Here is a 16,060-nt window from a genome sequence, read left to right as displayed (position 1 = left end):
AATAAATTTAACTATTGAGTACATTTTGTTTCTTTTTTTGAAAGGGGGAGGGGATTTATTCACTGGAACCTTTATGTTTTGTCTTCCAAGAGAAATTCATCACTCATTGTTTAATTCACCTGAACAAAAAAAAAATCTTCTTAGTAGACTAAAATACATGTATAAACTAATTAAACTGTATAGGATGTTGTAATTATCCCATATTGATAATATATTTTCAATATGTTCAATATAAACACAGATTTAGTTATACATGTATAAAAAAAAAGTTGATTTCTGAAAAAATTTTAAACAAATTGTTCCTATTTAAATTTGTTTTATTGTGTTTTAGTCATAAAAATACATTTAAGAATTAAGGTCTTACTTAAAAATCCACATTTTTCCTTTTGATTTTTTTTTTTTTTCAGAAATCAGACAGTATATCTATACAATGGGAAAAGTAAACATACAAAAGTTTGAATACTTTGACCAAGAGGAAGAGATTCTGTAGTTATGTTTTTTTATTTACAATATGTTTGGATTTTTTACAATCATTTTTTGACTGATATTTGGAAGAATATTTATAATTTTTATTGTCGAAGTAATCAATTTTACTTTTGAAGCTTTCAACCTTGTTTAAAACATGTACTAATCAGTAACAATTTATTTTCTACCTGAATTTTCCATATGAATAAAAAGATAAATATATAGGGGTTGTATACTCATACTGAAAATAACACTTTGGTCTTCCTTGTATCTGGCCAGTGTCATTTGAAGCAAAAAGTTATTGAAATTTCCGCAAAAGAATAGTCAGAATCATCATCTTCTTCATTAGAATGTACAATGATGACTTCTATTTGCTTTATGTGTCAGACCAGCTTGTTTGATTTGTGTTAGTCACATATTTTTTCATATTTTGTCACAAAATTTTGATTTTTTATTTCCAAAATTAAATTTCATAGAATTTGAAAGTGTTGAGATACTAAGACCCTTTGTGTACCAAAAAATGTATACATCTGCCTAACACTCGCATAAAATATGAATGATCATTCCCTACATGTATCCACATCATTGGACTGCTGTAAAATGTCACATTGACAATCATACCATATTTCCTTATTTTACACATTGTATGCAAAATTTTCAAAGACAATTATTGAGAAGATTTATTTTATCTCTTCTGAATTTGCATGAAATATTTGCCACTTAATGTGAAACCAGCAACAAATCAATTTTATAACTATCAATTGTACGATTTTAAGATCGATTTAAAAAAATCTCTATGGAAGAAAGGTTTAAGAAATCATAACTTGAGAGTAAAGCTAACATGTCTAATGTCATGGCACTTTAATTAGGAAAGAGACAGATTAACTCACACGACAAAATCACCCATTAAAAAAAGGGACACACCTCTGTGAAAAGACCTACTACCAAAGGCATACTACATGCAAGTTTATAACATCCTATCCTCGAAAGGAAATGTCCCTTACTTTATCAAATGTATATAAGAATGTGTTTTTGTCCATATTTATTTTAAAGAAAAAACAATGAATGTAGTACAGAAATTTAGCATGCCTGGGTCCTCCACCATAATACAAACTTGTGGAGACATGCAAATTTCTCATGCCACTCAACTAAACATAAATTGAGGTTAACAAAAAATATGTCAGATGCCATTGCACTTTAATTTAGCAAGGGACAGCTTACTTCACTAAACATAGGGTCACAACTCTCATGAGTTTACTGCAAAAACACATAAGACCATTCAACATACAAGTTCAGTAAATTCAGAAATTATTGCATGGCTTTTATAAATCAGTAAATTCAGAAATTATTGCATGGCTTTTATAAATACAAACAATGCAACTTGTTGAGTATGACAATTACAAGCACTCAATTTCTGATATCAATTACAATACGGTACATTTGTATTTGCTTTTCCTAAAATCACAATTTGTTCAATCTTTATAAATCACAATAATGTATGCACTCAATAATAAATTAATATCTGAATTTACAGGACATAATGTTATCACTCCTTTATGTAATATACAACATCTCAAATCTTTCAATCGATATAATCTAAGTAAAATATTACAGGTGTAAATATCATAACAGGATCTTATCTGAAAAAAAACCCATTTTGTTTGATTTAAGAAAAAAACTACATATTACATGCCATAAATTAGTTATTTAGGTATGCTTGGATTTTGTATTGAGGACATCGAACGTTGAGGGAAATTAACTGTGAAACAGATGTTCATATGCAGAAAATCTCTTCAAGATAACAAATAAAACTACACAACTCTTACATAGGTCATTTTTTCTTCAAACAAAATATTTCCTTTGAAAATTTTTCTATCAAAATATGACTGGAATAGATATACAATTAGACCATTGGTACTTGAATGAGCCACTTATCAAGAAAATATGTAAATTTGGCTGAGTCCAAGACTGAATGGCTAAAATTGACATAATAAATCGAAATACCTCGATTTTAGTAAAAACAGGAATTGTAATTACTTTAACCTTGAAGACAAATTATAATTGCAGAAATCCTACACCAAACTCTTTGATTCTGGTGAACCTCTTGCAAAAGAGGTAGGTGGGAATGGTGTATATTAAGACTCCTTTTTAGTCCCTTAAATTTATGCTTTATAAATTTATTCCTTAGTTTATACTTGAGTATGTAATGTAGTCATAATCATAAATTCTATTATATCATTTTTCTGTTTTTTGAAGAGGAAATTGATAATTATAATTATCTTCGGTCATCTCAACGAAATTGATTTTCTTGCTTGGAGTCGGTTCGGCAAAATGAGAAAAGCAATCAAAGTGAGATGGCCAATGATAATCTGTTTTATAATCGCCGTTTTACCGTTGCAAGGTTCTAATGCGAGGTTCTACCGAGCATTTTCCCGTTTCGTGCCGAATACAAATAAATTTCATATTTCAAGACACTATACGTATATTGTTTTTATACTGAAATCGATAAAAAAAACAAAAAAAAATAATAAAAATATGAAACAAATATTATCAAAAAAAAGTGTTAGGAATTTCCCCCTTTGGGTACCATTTTGGGGTATTTCCCTATGAGCGTAGTCTAGGCGGTAAGCATTGACAATTTAAGGAATTAGAAAGGGAAAATGAATTTGATTAATAACATTTGATAAACATGGTATATAAATTACCAATTTGAAGACATAACAGGTTTAAATTCATAAAAGTTTGACCATTGTTACTACACGTTGTCATGGTTGTGACGTGACGTTGTAAGTAGGCGGGGCTTATAGGTGAGTTGAGGTCATTGACGTATAAAGCTAACGTTTATACGTACATTTGTATAGCTTTATCTGTATAGTAAAATAGCTGATTGCAGTATAATGTTAATTTCATTACAGCTCTTCTATAAAAGCATGCAAAGCAAACCTTTGATCAACTTGCTTGCTATGTTTGTTTGATTGTTCGTAAACAACAGGTAGGTAGTCTGTTTACTATAGACCGGGATTTGATTGGACAATAAACATTCACTTCATTTCATGTCAATTTTTATTGTTCTATCAAATCCCAGTATATATAAAACAGACTGAAACTCCGCCTACCTATTGTTTGCAAACAACCAAGCAAACACAGCAAGCAAGTTAATCAAAGGTTTGCTTTGCATGCTTTTATAGAAGAGCTGTAATAGCTGGCAAATGCGCCCTAGCGGCCTTTGTCTCTAGTGATAATTATTCATATCACTACTGTGCTGAGAAAAGAAATTATTAGTCTGATCAAAAGAAAATTTTGTAAAATAGTACATGTAATAATAAGATGTTTTGTTATATAATAAATATGATTTTTTTTTTAATTGTTTGATTATTCCTATCAGTGTGAAATTAATCTCTTGAAATTTTTGCTTAAAAAAAGTTCATTAAGAATCCTTGCAACAGCTTGTATTGATGTTCTACAAATGTACATGTATTTGTCAGTATACAAATTTTCTATTGATTTACTTGTGAAAGGTGATAATTTTTGAATGATTTGACAGAATTGTGAGATAAAACATTCATTGATCTTGTCTGTCATTATCTAAATATTTGGTCTTTTATTTGACTGACAGCTAGGAGGAGACCTGCATTTCTCGATAGATCTTAAACAGACCACCAGAACTTGAAAAGAATATCCCCATTGTTTTTGATATCAGTGTATACGGGAATATTAGATAATGACAACTGATTATCTTAGGGCAGTTATAAATAAATTTAGATAATAGTACATGTACATGTGATTATAAGCTTGAAAGCTGTACTCAAATTAGACAATGTTGTTTATATATATGGATTTTCATACACGTTTATGAATATGGAATACCTATAGAAAGGACTTAAATTAAGATTTGTAAACATGACACAAATAGCTCCTGATGAAGGCAAGTTTATCATTCTAACTGAGGCTTTTGTGCTGACATGAATTATCATTGAAATGGTTACATTTGTAAATTATCTGTTAACAAAATTTTTAATTTTTGAAATACTAAGGCTTTTCTACCTCAGGCATAGATGACCTTAGCTGGATTTGGCAAAACTTTTAGGAATTTTGGTCCTCAATGCTCTTCAACTTCGTACTTTATTTGGCCTTTTTAATTCTTTTTGGATTCGAGCGTCACTGATGAGTCTTTTTTTAGACGAAACGAGTGTCTGGCGTATATAAAAAAAATAGTCCTGGTATCTGTGATGAGTTTATTCACAACAAGAACAAAATGGCTTGCCAAATTGTAACGTAGCTCTGTACGATTTGTTGTAACATTACTTTATAAAAAATACAAAAATAAATATATTTATATTTGTTTTCTGCCTTCTAACAAAAAATTGTCAGTTTTCCTATCGAAGGTTGGTGGTTTTCATGATCTCAAGCTTCCTCCACCAATAAAAATTGACCAAGACGAAATAGCCTAAATGTGGTGCTTAAAAGTGGCGTTAAAGCATCAAATCTAACAAAAGATAGGAAAGATAGGCCAATTTTTTCTCTTGGTTATTGGGACTGTGTTTCAATATTTTTCATGAGTTAAATAAGTTTATGATACAGAAACACAAGATATTATGTAGGTTATTACGTTAACATACACCTGTAACAGCTGCAGGTGTACACATTTTCTATCAGCAATGTTTAAAAGTATTAAAACTCTGAGAGCCCATCAACAAGAAGAAAATATCTGTCCCTTTGAAATATTAATTGTATGAAAATTTTATTGTTAGAACTTTCACACTTTGATTTCTCTAATATTATTTTGAAAATTATTTTAAGAACAACAACAAATTTTTTTTTGTAATTATTGTCTTGGACAGATAAGATATGAGCCACACAGGTGGCAAAGTAACTCTGTTCTTTTATTGTAAGTGTGACCATACTTGTTTGTAAACAATATAGTTTACATATAATGTATATATAGTCCTAATTGAAGTATTAAAATGAAATAAAACTTATTTTTACTTAGTATATTTGAAATTTCAAGAATAATCAACTTTCAGCACCTTAGAATATGAATCATTGTAGGTTCATCAATATAACTTGTACTAATTGTATAAACAGCATAATCAGTGTCTGAAACAAGGAACATGAATCTGAGCTCAATGCATTTTTAGCTCACCTGGCCTTTTACCTGGCCTAAAAGGCAGCGTGAGCTTTTCTCATCACTTGGGGTCCGGCGTCCAGCGTTGTCCGTCGTTGTTAACTTTTACAAAAATCTTCTCCTCTGAAACTACTGGACCAAATTTAACCAAACTATGCCACAATCATCTTTGGAGTAATCTAGTTTAAAAAATGTGTTCAGTAACCCGGCCAACAACCAAGATGGCAGCCATGGCTAAAAATAAAACATAGGGGTAAAATGTAGATTTTGGCTTATAAGTCTGAAACCAAAGCAATTAGAGCAAATCAGAAGGGAGTTATTAATAAATTGTTTATCAAGTTGAGATCTATCTGCTCTAAAATTTTCAGATGAATCAGACAACCATTGTTTGGTTGCTGCTCCTGAATTGGTAATTTTAAAGGAAATTTTGCTGTTTTTGGTTATTATCTTGAATATTATTATAGATAGAGATAAACTGTAAACAGCAATAATGTTCAGCAAATTAAGATCTACAAATAAGTCAACATGACCAAAATGGTTAGTTGACCCCTCGAGGAGTTATTGCCCTTTACAGTAAATTTTTAACAATTTTCATAAATTTTGTAAATTTTGGTAAATTTTAACAAAATATTTTCCTCTGTAACTAATGGACCAAGTTCATTATAGATAAAGATAATTGTAAGTAGCAAGAATGTTTAGTAAAGTAAAATCTTCAAACACATCACCATCACCAAAACACAATTTTGTCATTAATCCATCGGACTTTAGTTTAATATGCAAATAGACTAAGGTGAGCGACACAGACTCTTAAGAGCCTCTAGTTTTAATTTACGACATTCAAACAGTTTTGCTGTTCATTCTAAATAGAGTTGTACTTTTCTCTTTTCTTGTACAGATAACATTTAGATACAGCCTATGGTCAAATTGTTTTTAGACATCATTAAGTTTGTCAAACCTTTGTAGAATTTAATGAAGAATTTAATGAATCTTTGGCAGATGGTTTTTACATTTAAGAAATAACACCTGAAGCAAAATTTTGCAAGTATGCTTTATGTTCTTCTTTTTCTGTTCTTCAGTGGTAAAAGGCCATAAGATTTGACATTTCACAAAATTTAGAGTTTTTCCCTGAAAACAAAATAATGACTTTCATTTTCAGTTTCCTAAAGGAATTGTTGACCTCATAATTGAGTACATAAATGTATATATAAGATGTTTAATACAACTCGTCTAAACATCAACCCAACAATGTTAGATCTGTAAATTTGCTTTCACAAAGATGTTTAATATATATATATATAAAGTGCCTAGAAAATCAACCTAACGATGTTAGAGTAGATTTGATTCGTAAATTCCTCCCCGGCTCCGGGGCTGGAACCTGTACTTTTTATTTCTAACTTCTACGACAACACCGCCTAGCATTGCGCAGAGACCTTATCCCCTCCTCTAACTCTAGCTTATTAAAATAAGCTTTCGTTTCGGGAGGTGTTACCTTGTCGTAGGAATTAAACAAGGATCTCTGATACAATACACGAGTATTCTTTTTAGTGTACAGTAAATGATCATCTACTCATCTCTTCAGTATAATTACAGGATGCTAATCTATTTTTAGAAGCATACAATCACTGTAAATTAATATATGTATTGCCCATTACTTTTGATTCTACATTACATAAAGTGATTCTGTAAATTAAATCTGGAAGATAAATGATTAATGGATTCACAAGATCTTAAAAAAAAATGAAATAGGAATATAAATATATATTTTAAAAGGTATATAAGGCCTATAATTTACTTTATAAATTTCCAATAATCATTTGTAATTTATCAACTATTTATATTAGTTCACTTTTTGTTTTGTTTATCAGGAATTGGGTTGAAACAGTTTTAAAATTTTAAAACTTTTGATTATAACAAACCTATTCCCCATCAATCATTATTTCTATTTTAATCATTTGAATTTTTATAAGAAGTGAATATATATTTTCGCAATCAAGAAAGAATCCACTTTTCAATAAAATAAGTTTTTTAATTTGTTAATGTTAAAAAGGTACATTTTCAAATTTCAAAGCCCTGTGTTGAAAAATACTTTAATTTATCAAAAGGCATTCTACAACTTTTAATCTTCACAATGTCATATAACCTCTGTTTCAACTAACAAAATGCCCCAAAACAACATTTTTAGATTATTTTTGTTGACACTTTAAAGTTCTTATCTGTTGGTCTAGATTTTATGTCTTACAAGGATAGTTGGTAACATAAATTTACTAGAAGAATTTTTGATTTGCAGTCTTTTGTTTTTTTTGAAACATGTTCAGAACAGTCAACATTATTTGGATAAGATATAAACTGCAGTTTAGATAAAATTGTGCAAATTAAGAGACCCATATTTAATTTGAGCTTATTTTATCCTCATACTGGAAAAGCATGCTTCCTTCTAAAGACCTGCTGTTAATTCAATTTTCAGCAATAGTGCTTTATTAATGTTCATTTTGCCCTACCATATCTTAATATGAAATTTTTCAAACTACTCTTCTAATCTTTCCATGAGAGATTCCAATCACTTTGATTTAAAAAGTTATGACCCTTGAAAACAGAAATTATATGGAAAGTTGCATTGTTAGTCCTCATGATATGTATCTTTCTAGTCAAATTTTTATGAAACTGATGTCACTAAGGCTTAGATCAGCAATGTCTCAGATGAGTTTAAAATAAAACGCCTATCTATAAGAGTTCTACCCCTTAGAAATATTATTTATTTGATATATTGATATGTTAGTGCTCTCATGTTTACAAATCTTGCCAGATTTTATGAAATTTATATCATAGGTTTATAAAAGCTATGTCTCAGACAAATTTGAAAATCAGTGCTTATCAATTAATTTTAAAAGACTTTGGCCCTGACGAAACATTAATGGAAATTTCCATTGTAAGCACTCTCACATGTACAATTTATGTCAGATTTTTGACAAATCTATTATCAAAGGTAAAAATAAGCAATGTCACAGAAAATTTCAAAAATAATTGCTAATGTATTAATTTAATGAGCTATTGTTGCCACTTGGAAATATTAAACATATCAGAAATTGCTCTTATTCAAGTCTTCAACTATCTAAGATAATTTTAATAGATTAAAACCATTTTCTTAAGTTTCTTATTTTTCCTACACATCTAATTATATTTTTGGTACCATCTATAAATAAATTTTATAAAACCAAATTAACTGAATTGTCTCCCCTTAATCAAATTTTATGAAATTTGTTTGTGATAAAAAAAAATTGTGAATTTATTTTGATTTTTGCAAATGAATTAAATTTTTATGTCTAAATTTTCATTCAGGTGAAGAGATTATACTTATCACTTACAATTTCATTATTTTCACCCCTTGTTCTATAGCATACATTGTCTATATGACTACATGTATATGATACACACTATCATAGGTGGGGTAAAATACACCTGAGAGTTGAAAGATAATGGTCATTAATCAGATAACTTTTGATATATTTATTACAGTTTGGATTTATATTTTACTTTTTTTTTAAATCGGGAGGGGGGAGGGAGGGAGGTGATAATACCTTTACATTTTTATGTTCCATTTATGGGCATTATGTTTTCTGGTTTGTGCGTCCGTCCGTTTGTTTGTTCGTTCATCCGTCCATGTGTCCAGCATCAGGTTATAGTTTTTGGTTAAAGTTTACGGTCGAGGTAGTTTTTGATGAAGTTGAAGTCCAATTACCTTGAAACTTAGTACACATGTTCCCTATGATAAGATATTTCTAACTTTAATGCTAAATTAGGGTTTTTACCCCAAAATCACGGTCCACTGAACATAGAAAATGATAGTCCGTGCGGATGAGGCATCTGTGTACTATGGACACATTCTTGTTTATACATGTACCAAGTTCATGTTAGTTTAGTGAGGTTATAGTCTTAATAGGATGTTTTTACTCATTTGCAGAAATATGATGTCTACGGTCAAAAGTGTCCCACCTTTTGGGGAATTCCCCTACTATTTGATATTATAAAAAACACAATTTTTACTAAAATTTTACTGAAGATATATCTTGTCCAAATTGAATGATTTTTTTTCTCTCATAAAAACAGAATGTCTTCACTTTCTTGCAAACATTATAAAATATATTTATGATTTATACTTATAGAGAAATGCGAGTTTCTACACACAAAATATATTACTATAGAGGAAAAAGTACATTTTATTCCAATATTTGTATAGCAAATATAGTGTTGAAGACCCATTGGTGATCTTATATATAATGATAACTTAGTATTGACTGTATTTTGTAATAACTATAAAAAAAAATGCACACATTTGTGAGTTTAGGTTTTGAAATTTCTTCAAAATCCCACCACAAATAAGTTTTTGATGATGTTTTAAACAAAGGGAACATGGGACAGGTGACAATTTTACCTAAAACTGTAAGTCTACTTGTTCAGTGCATGTGAAATAGGGATGGGAGTACTACTTATTGAGTACATGTGAAATAGGGATGGGAGTACTACTTATTGAGTACATGTGAAATAGGGATGGGAGTACTCAGAATGAATGAATTAACAATAAGAGGAAGATAACTTAATATACATTTTAAACATTTTCTTTAAACAAAATCTGTATTTTGTTAATGCAGTTGTTTTACTAATTGAGATAACATTATTTTTATACCTCATCTGGCAGAAATGCTGTATCAGCTTTTATAATCGCTTCATTGTCCTTCATCTGTTGTTCTTAAACTTTCTAAAGATCTTTGAGGGGGATAGCAAAAGATACAGAAAGTCATGTATAAGTATTATCAGTCCAGCATCTGTCATTTTGCACTTATTAGTCCTTGTAAATTCTTAGGCATACTAGATATGATTTGTCACCTTCAATAACAACTTATGTGATATTGTAATTTCCTTTTCATTTATTTCACAAAAGAAGGATGAAAGAAATCCAGTTAATTCATGAAAACCGACAGCTGTTTCTTTGTATAGAAGAAGTAGAATAATAATGAGATGCAGGTACAAATAATTGTATTATTGCAGTCATGTACCAAAGGTTACTGTTCTGATGTGCACAATAGAGGGGCAGAAGGACCTTTTTCTGGACCTTGGAATTTGTATTTTATTTTGGGGGGAATTTGGGATTGGAAATTTATTGGTCAAGAATATGATTATAACATGCTCATGGGGAATATTTTGTTTGCCCTGCCCCTGTGGGGTAACTTCTTAATTTTCAAATAACAGGCTATAATTTGAATTATTTTTAATTATGGAATTTGCATAAATTCTTGTGCTTGAAATTTTTTAATAAATTCCATGTTTATTAGGTCTTTCAACTTCCACTATTCTGTTGAAAGACCTATTGTATTTGTTCTGATTTTTTTGCTTCTTCTTCCACCAAATTTTAAAACCTGTTTTGAGGTTTCGCAAGATGTCTCTTTGATTTGTAGCTCACACCTGGCCTTAAGTCAGCTTTTCTCATCACTTGTCGTCCGTTGTTCGTCGTCCATTAACTTTTACAAAAATCTTCTCCTCTGAAACTACCAGGCAAAATTTAACCAAAATGGCCACAGTCATCACTAGGGTATCTTGTTTAAAAAACGTGTCTGATGACCCTGCACGCTAACCAAGATGGCTGACATGGCTTTAAATAGAACATAGAGTTGAAATGCAGTTAAGTTTGATATACTGAACACCACATTTTAAAAGTTTATTTTTATCAATATCAGACATCAAAATACTCTGCCACTTATTATCTCTCTGAAAAATCCTTCTTATCCATGATGACTTTGCTAAAATGTTCTTTGTGTATCATTTTCTTTACTTTCAAAAAAAAAAAACTTAAGATCAAGGAGTTAAAAGAAGCTCAACATATTAATTCACGAAAAATGCTCGAAAACCTAGACTTAATTCTACCAAAAAAAAATTAGGGGAAAATGAAATCTTATTTTTATTTGAGGCTAATATTTTTTTTAACTTGTATATGAAGTAGATAATTATATACAATTTTCCTTATAACAGTACATTCAAATTTTAAAGGGGCACTAGCTACGAGATATATAAAAAATCTAAAGTTTGATTTTTTTCTGTTCAATCAATAATGAAAGTGAAATAGCAATTCGCTTTTTGCAGCCAAAATGGTTCAATTTTGTCAAATTAAGCGAAGAAACATTGATAATTACTGATTCACTTACAAGTGAATGAGTCGACCTCTTTAAATCCGTATTCATGTGAACTTCAATTTAACCCCTAGCTAGAGATTGACAACGTATGCATTGTACGTGTACTGGTTATTTAAAGAAAAAGAATGCCAACAATGAAAATGAAACTACGGTAAATCATTTGATTACTAATTCAATGCACATAAAATCATTCTTATACGGTTAAAAACAATGAGAAAAATCTATTTTTAATCAATAAAATCAAATCAAACAGACCTATAAAAATCCAATTGCACGTGTTGATTTAATCTATTCATATCTTTATTTATGTTTACATCGCTTATATGGTCATCTGAGGTCAAATCGATAGTTAATTAGATGGCGTCTGGACTAAAATACACACGTAACGAACCTATATATTATCTACCCCATGCTCTGTAAACTGTTTATTTTAGACTTTTGATAGTTTGGATAAATGTTTTACATTGTTATAAATCAAATACGAGAATTTTAGTCAAATCAGTGACCATAAATTTGACAGCTAGTGCCCCTTTAAACGTTTAGCTATAAATACATTTTTTTTTAACAATTGAAGTTAAAAAAAGCCTTTACAGGGCTGTACATGTTTATTGGGGTTCCTGGGTTTTTGTGGGTCTGTTTGAGTCATTTTGATATAAGTCAACCACAAATTGAAAGGTTCAACATTGTATGTATTTTATTTAGGAATGTATTCAGACAGGTACGAAAATATGAAATCAAGTATCCTTGAAAATACCATTTTGAAATTCCTGTAATCCTCAAAAACTGGTACCTTGTAACAAAAATAAATGAACCCAAAGTATTTAATCATTGCCAACAAAATAGATCACTTAATTATTAGGATCATTTAGTTTAATCAAAGGGAGATAATTGATCAAATGTGACAATTTATAAACACTAATGATAGACAACTTGGTGACATATTTTTGTTGGTCTTCTTTATTTAAACATTATAAATGAGTTGTATTGATTCAATCTCACAGAAATATTTGTTATCTACAAGGAAGTGTTGAAAATACATTTATTACCGTTACCTGCCAATAATTTGATTTTTTTGTATTCAAAGGTTTTATACATGTATATGTATCAGCAGGTGCAATTCAAATTTTGTTTCACCTGTTTGATGTTCATACATGTACCTGTATGGTTTTACAATCCCCATATCAGCTTAGAATGTTCAACAATACTTAGTTATATTGTAACGTACATTTCATGACATTAAAGACAACTATTATGGACAGCTGTTGGTTTTATACTGAACATTTTCATTAGTAAATTTATTTGATTTTATTTTGAAGCTCTAAATTTGTGGAAATTTTTAAAGGATAGGGTCGAAATAAGATTTACAACTTTAAATTTAAATGAATTCAGGAGGCTTAAGAATCCTTTAAATGGCATACTATTTAGATCATTTATGGACACACATATAGCATAATAACTTTGAATGCTTAACATTTATCTTTCTTAGTCTTTTAGGTAGGGTGGTCAATTAAAATTCTGGCAGATGTTATTTTGATTCCTGACCAGATAAATCTGCTGCTTTCCTTCTTATTATGCAGCAATAAGGAGTAAGGAAAATGTCTGGTTTGGTTGGACACAGTTTTTATAATAAATAGAATAAAACATTATCAACTAGGAAGGGGTTTATGACTTTCTGGTACTGATGTAGTTTGCCAGTTTTAAAGTCAAATTATAGTACTAACATTACCAAGTAAATGTATAATATCTAAATAACACGAAAAAATTACTTGTCGAATATAATAACCATGTAGATTATAAAAATAGAGAGACCAAAGAAAGCCAAAGGCGGAAACATCTAAAAATGTTTAATTACAAAAATTTAAATATGTTGCCTATTGGAATTAATACACAAAACTTAAGTAAAAAATAAAGAGTTTATATTCATATAATATCAACATGCTTTTATCTGGTTTACATTTATAAGACTTTCATGGAGAGTTTAAGAAAGGAAATGGGGAATGTGTCAAAGCAACAACAACTCCACCGTAGAGCAGACGATAACGGAAGGCAACCAATGGGTCTTCAATGTAGCGAGAAACTCCGTCATCCGGAGGAGTCCTTCAGCTGGCCCCTTAAAAAATGTATACTCAGTTCAGTGATAAGAAATATGTTTTTTTTACAAAATTTGAAAAGAATCCAAAGAATGTTTTTGAGTTATTGCCCTTTGACAGATCAAATAAGTTAAATTTCCTGGTGGATGAAGAATTTTCAATGGTTGTAAAAGTAAATGATGCAAAAAATGCAGAAGGGTGGAAAAAAGAATCAAAGTTCAGAATCAACATGAAGGAATGAATGTATATTGTACATGTATTTATATAAACACACAAACATGCTTTGATATGATACATTTAAAAACAGTTAAAACCTAAGTTCAACCTTGGAGTCATTAAGTTACTCGACTTCTGAAGTAAAGGTATATTATGCTTTTTGTGTCCGTTTGGTAATTTATTTTTCATTTGGTAATTTATTTTTCATTGAGCATCTAAGTTTTTTGTTGTTGCTTTTTTTTCTGTCTAAATTTTGTTTCATTGTTAATCTTCAAAAATCTTATAAATTTGGGCTCATAATGGTTCAAAAATTTGCAGGAAATAAGAAAGAAATTTTGAGATCATATATAATAAGATTGCCTGAAAATAAATTCAGTGTTCCTCTTTTTTTTTTTTAAATGTCAAACAGTATGAACTAATTGAACTATGAACTTTCAAACAAGACATTTGGCAAAAAATCAATCATTTATAAAGTCATTTAAGGGCTACTTTCTAAGAACTGGGATTGAAAGTGATTAATGTGAAATAAATAAAAGTTACTAATTTCTATGAATAGGAAATGTAACATATTTATAAGATCAGAAAATGTAACATATTTATCGTGTAGATTATAACGTAGAGGAAATACAGTAAACCATTGATATATGTATTGAAGGTTTTTCAGTGTATTTGTATCTTTTTCAACAACATCTACTTATAAAAACATTCAGTTGACAGGAAAGAGTAACTAAATTTTAGAAGTGTTGTTTTTTTTAATTGTCGTTTTTTATCTGCTTTTTCAAAAGGAAGTGGTTATTTTTGTTGGTCAACTTTTAACTTTAAAATAGAGGTTATGTTTATGCTATTCAAAGTGGTGATGCTAGGAATTTATGTGTTTATTTAATGTGACGAGGCAATGATTTTAAGTTAAATTTGAACCTTTGATGATAAGGAAAACATGGAAAACCATACAGATGAAATAGAAATTAACAATACAGACAGGAGAGCTTCAAATAATCATGATAGTGTAGATGAGATAGATTCAAAAAATTTGGATGAGGCTGATCCAACACATGGTGAGAGATTTTATATCAGATAGGTTCATTTTAGTAACTGAGCAGTACTGTATCCATAAGTGGCTTAATTCTAAGGTTTTCTACCTCAGGAATATATTACCTATAGCTATATTTGGCAAAACTTTTAGGAATATTTGGTTCTCAATGCTCTTCAACTTTGTACTTAATTTGGCCTTTTTGACGTTTTTTTATTTGAGTGTCACTTATGAGTCTTTTTTAAAAGAAAGGCACGTCTGAAGCTAATACAAAATTTCATTCCTGGTATCTATGATGAGTTTATTTGCTCTTTATGAAAAGGGAAAATGCCAAAAACTAAGGTAAAAAGATGAAACTAAGTGGTAGCTGTTTATCCTGATGCTTGAAGCACTTCCTTCCTATACTTTTCAACCTTTTTATTGAGCCTGTAACCTTTTATGGGTTGGAAGCAAGCCAATAATCCTACATTCCAGCTTTGTTGCCACTGTCAACATTTAGTTTGCCTGTTTAAAAAAAAAAAAAAAGAAGAAAAGCATCAATACTTTTGTCAAACCATCATGGAGTCTAATTAAACCTAAGATACATGCTTTGTACAATCAAAAAACAGTTTTGATATTGAGAGAAAAAAAAATTATGCCCCATTTATGGGCATTATGTTTTCTGGTGATTTCTGGTCTGTGCGTCCGTTCGTTTGTCTGTCCATTAGTTCCTTTCGTTTGTTTGTCTGTCCATTAGTTCCTTTCGTTTGTTTGTCCGTCCTGCTTCAGGTTAAAGTTTTTGGTTGAGGTAGTTTTTGATGAAGTTGAAGTGCAACCAACTTGAAATTCAGTACACATGTTCCCCATGATATTATCCGTCTAATTTTAATGCCAAATTAGAGTTTTGATACCCATTTTCACGGTCCACTGAACGTAGAAAATGATCCGTGAACTGGGGACGCATTCTTGTTTT

General features: G+C 29.9%; 1 protein-coding gene across 4 annotated transcripts in view; it reads left to right on the top strand.

Annotated features, from left to right (window-relative positions):
* Positions 1–16,060, top strand: part of LOC139511566 (choline transporter-like protein 2) — a 103,250-nt gene that overhangs the window by 7,711 nt on the left and 79,479 nt on the right. Inside the window, exon 1 of one of the 4 annotated variants that reach the window (XM_071298408.1) lies at positions 4,014–4,390. The exons of 2 other annotated variants lie outside the window; for them this stretch is intronic. In XM_071298408.1, coding sequence (XP_071154509.1) covers positions 4,366–4,390 — 25 coding nt within the window. In that variant the 5' untranslated portion in view covers positions 4,014–4,365. Of the gene's footprint in view, positions 1–4,013; positions 4,391–14,539; positions 15,134–16,060 lie in introns of those variants that run through there. One more of the 4 variants, XM_071298405.1, reaches the window with a different exon arrangement.

This window comes from Mytilus edulis, chromosome 2 (genome assembly GCF_963676685.1).
Source record: "Mytilus edulis chromosome 2, xbMytEdul2.2, whole genome shotgun sequence".
Classification (NCBI taxonomy): domain Eukaryota; kingdom Metazoa; phylum Mollusca; class Bivalvia; order Mytilida; family Mytilidae; genus Mytilus; species Mytilus edulis.
This window is presented reverse-complemented; position numbering and strand designations above follow the sequence as displayed.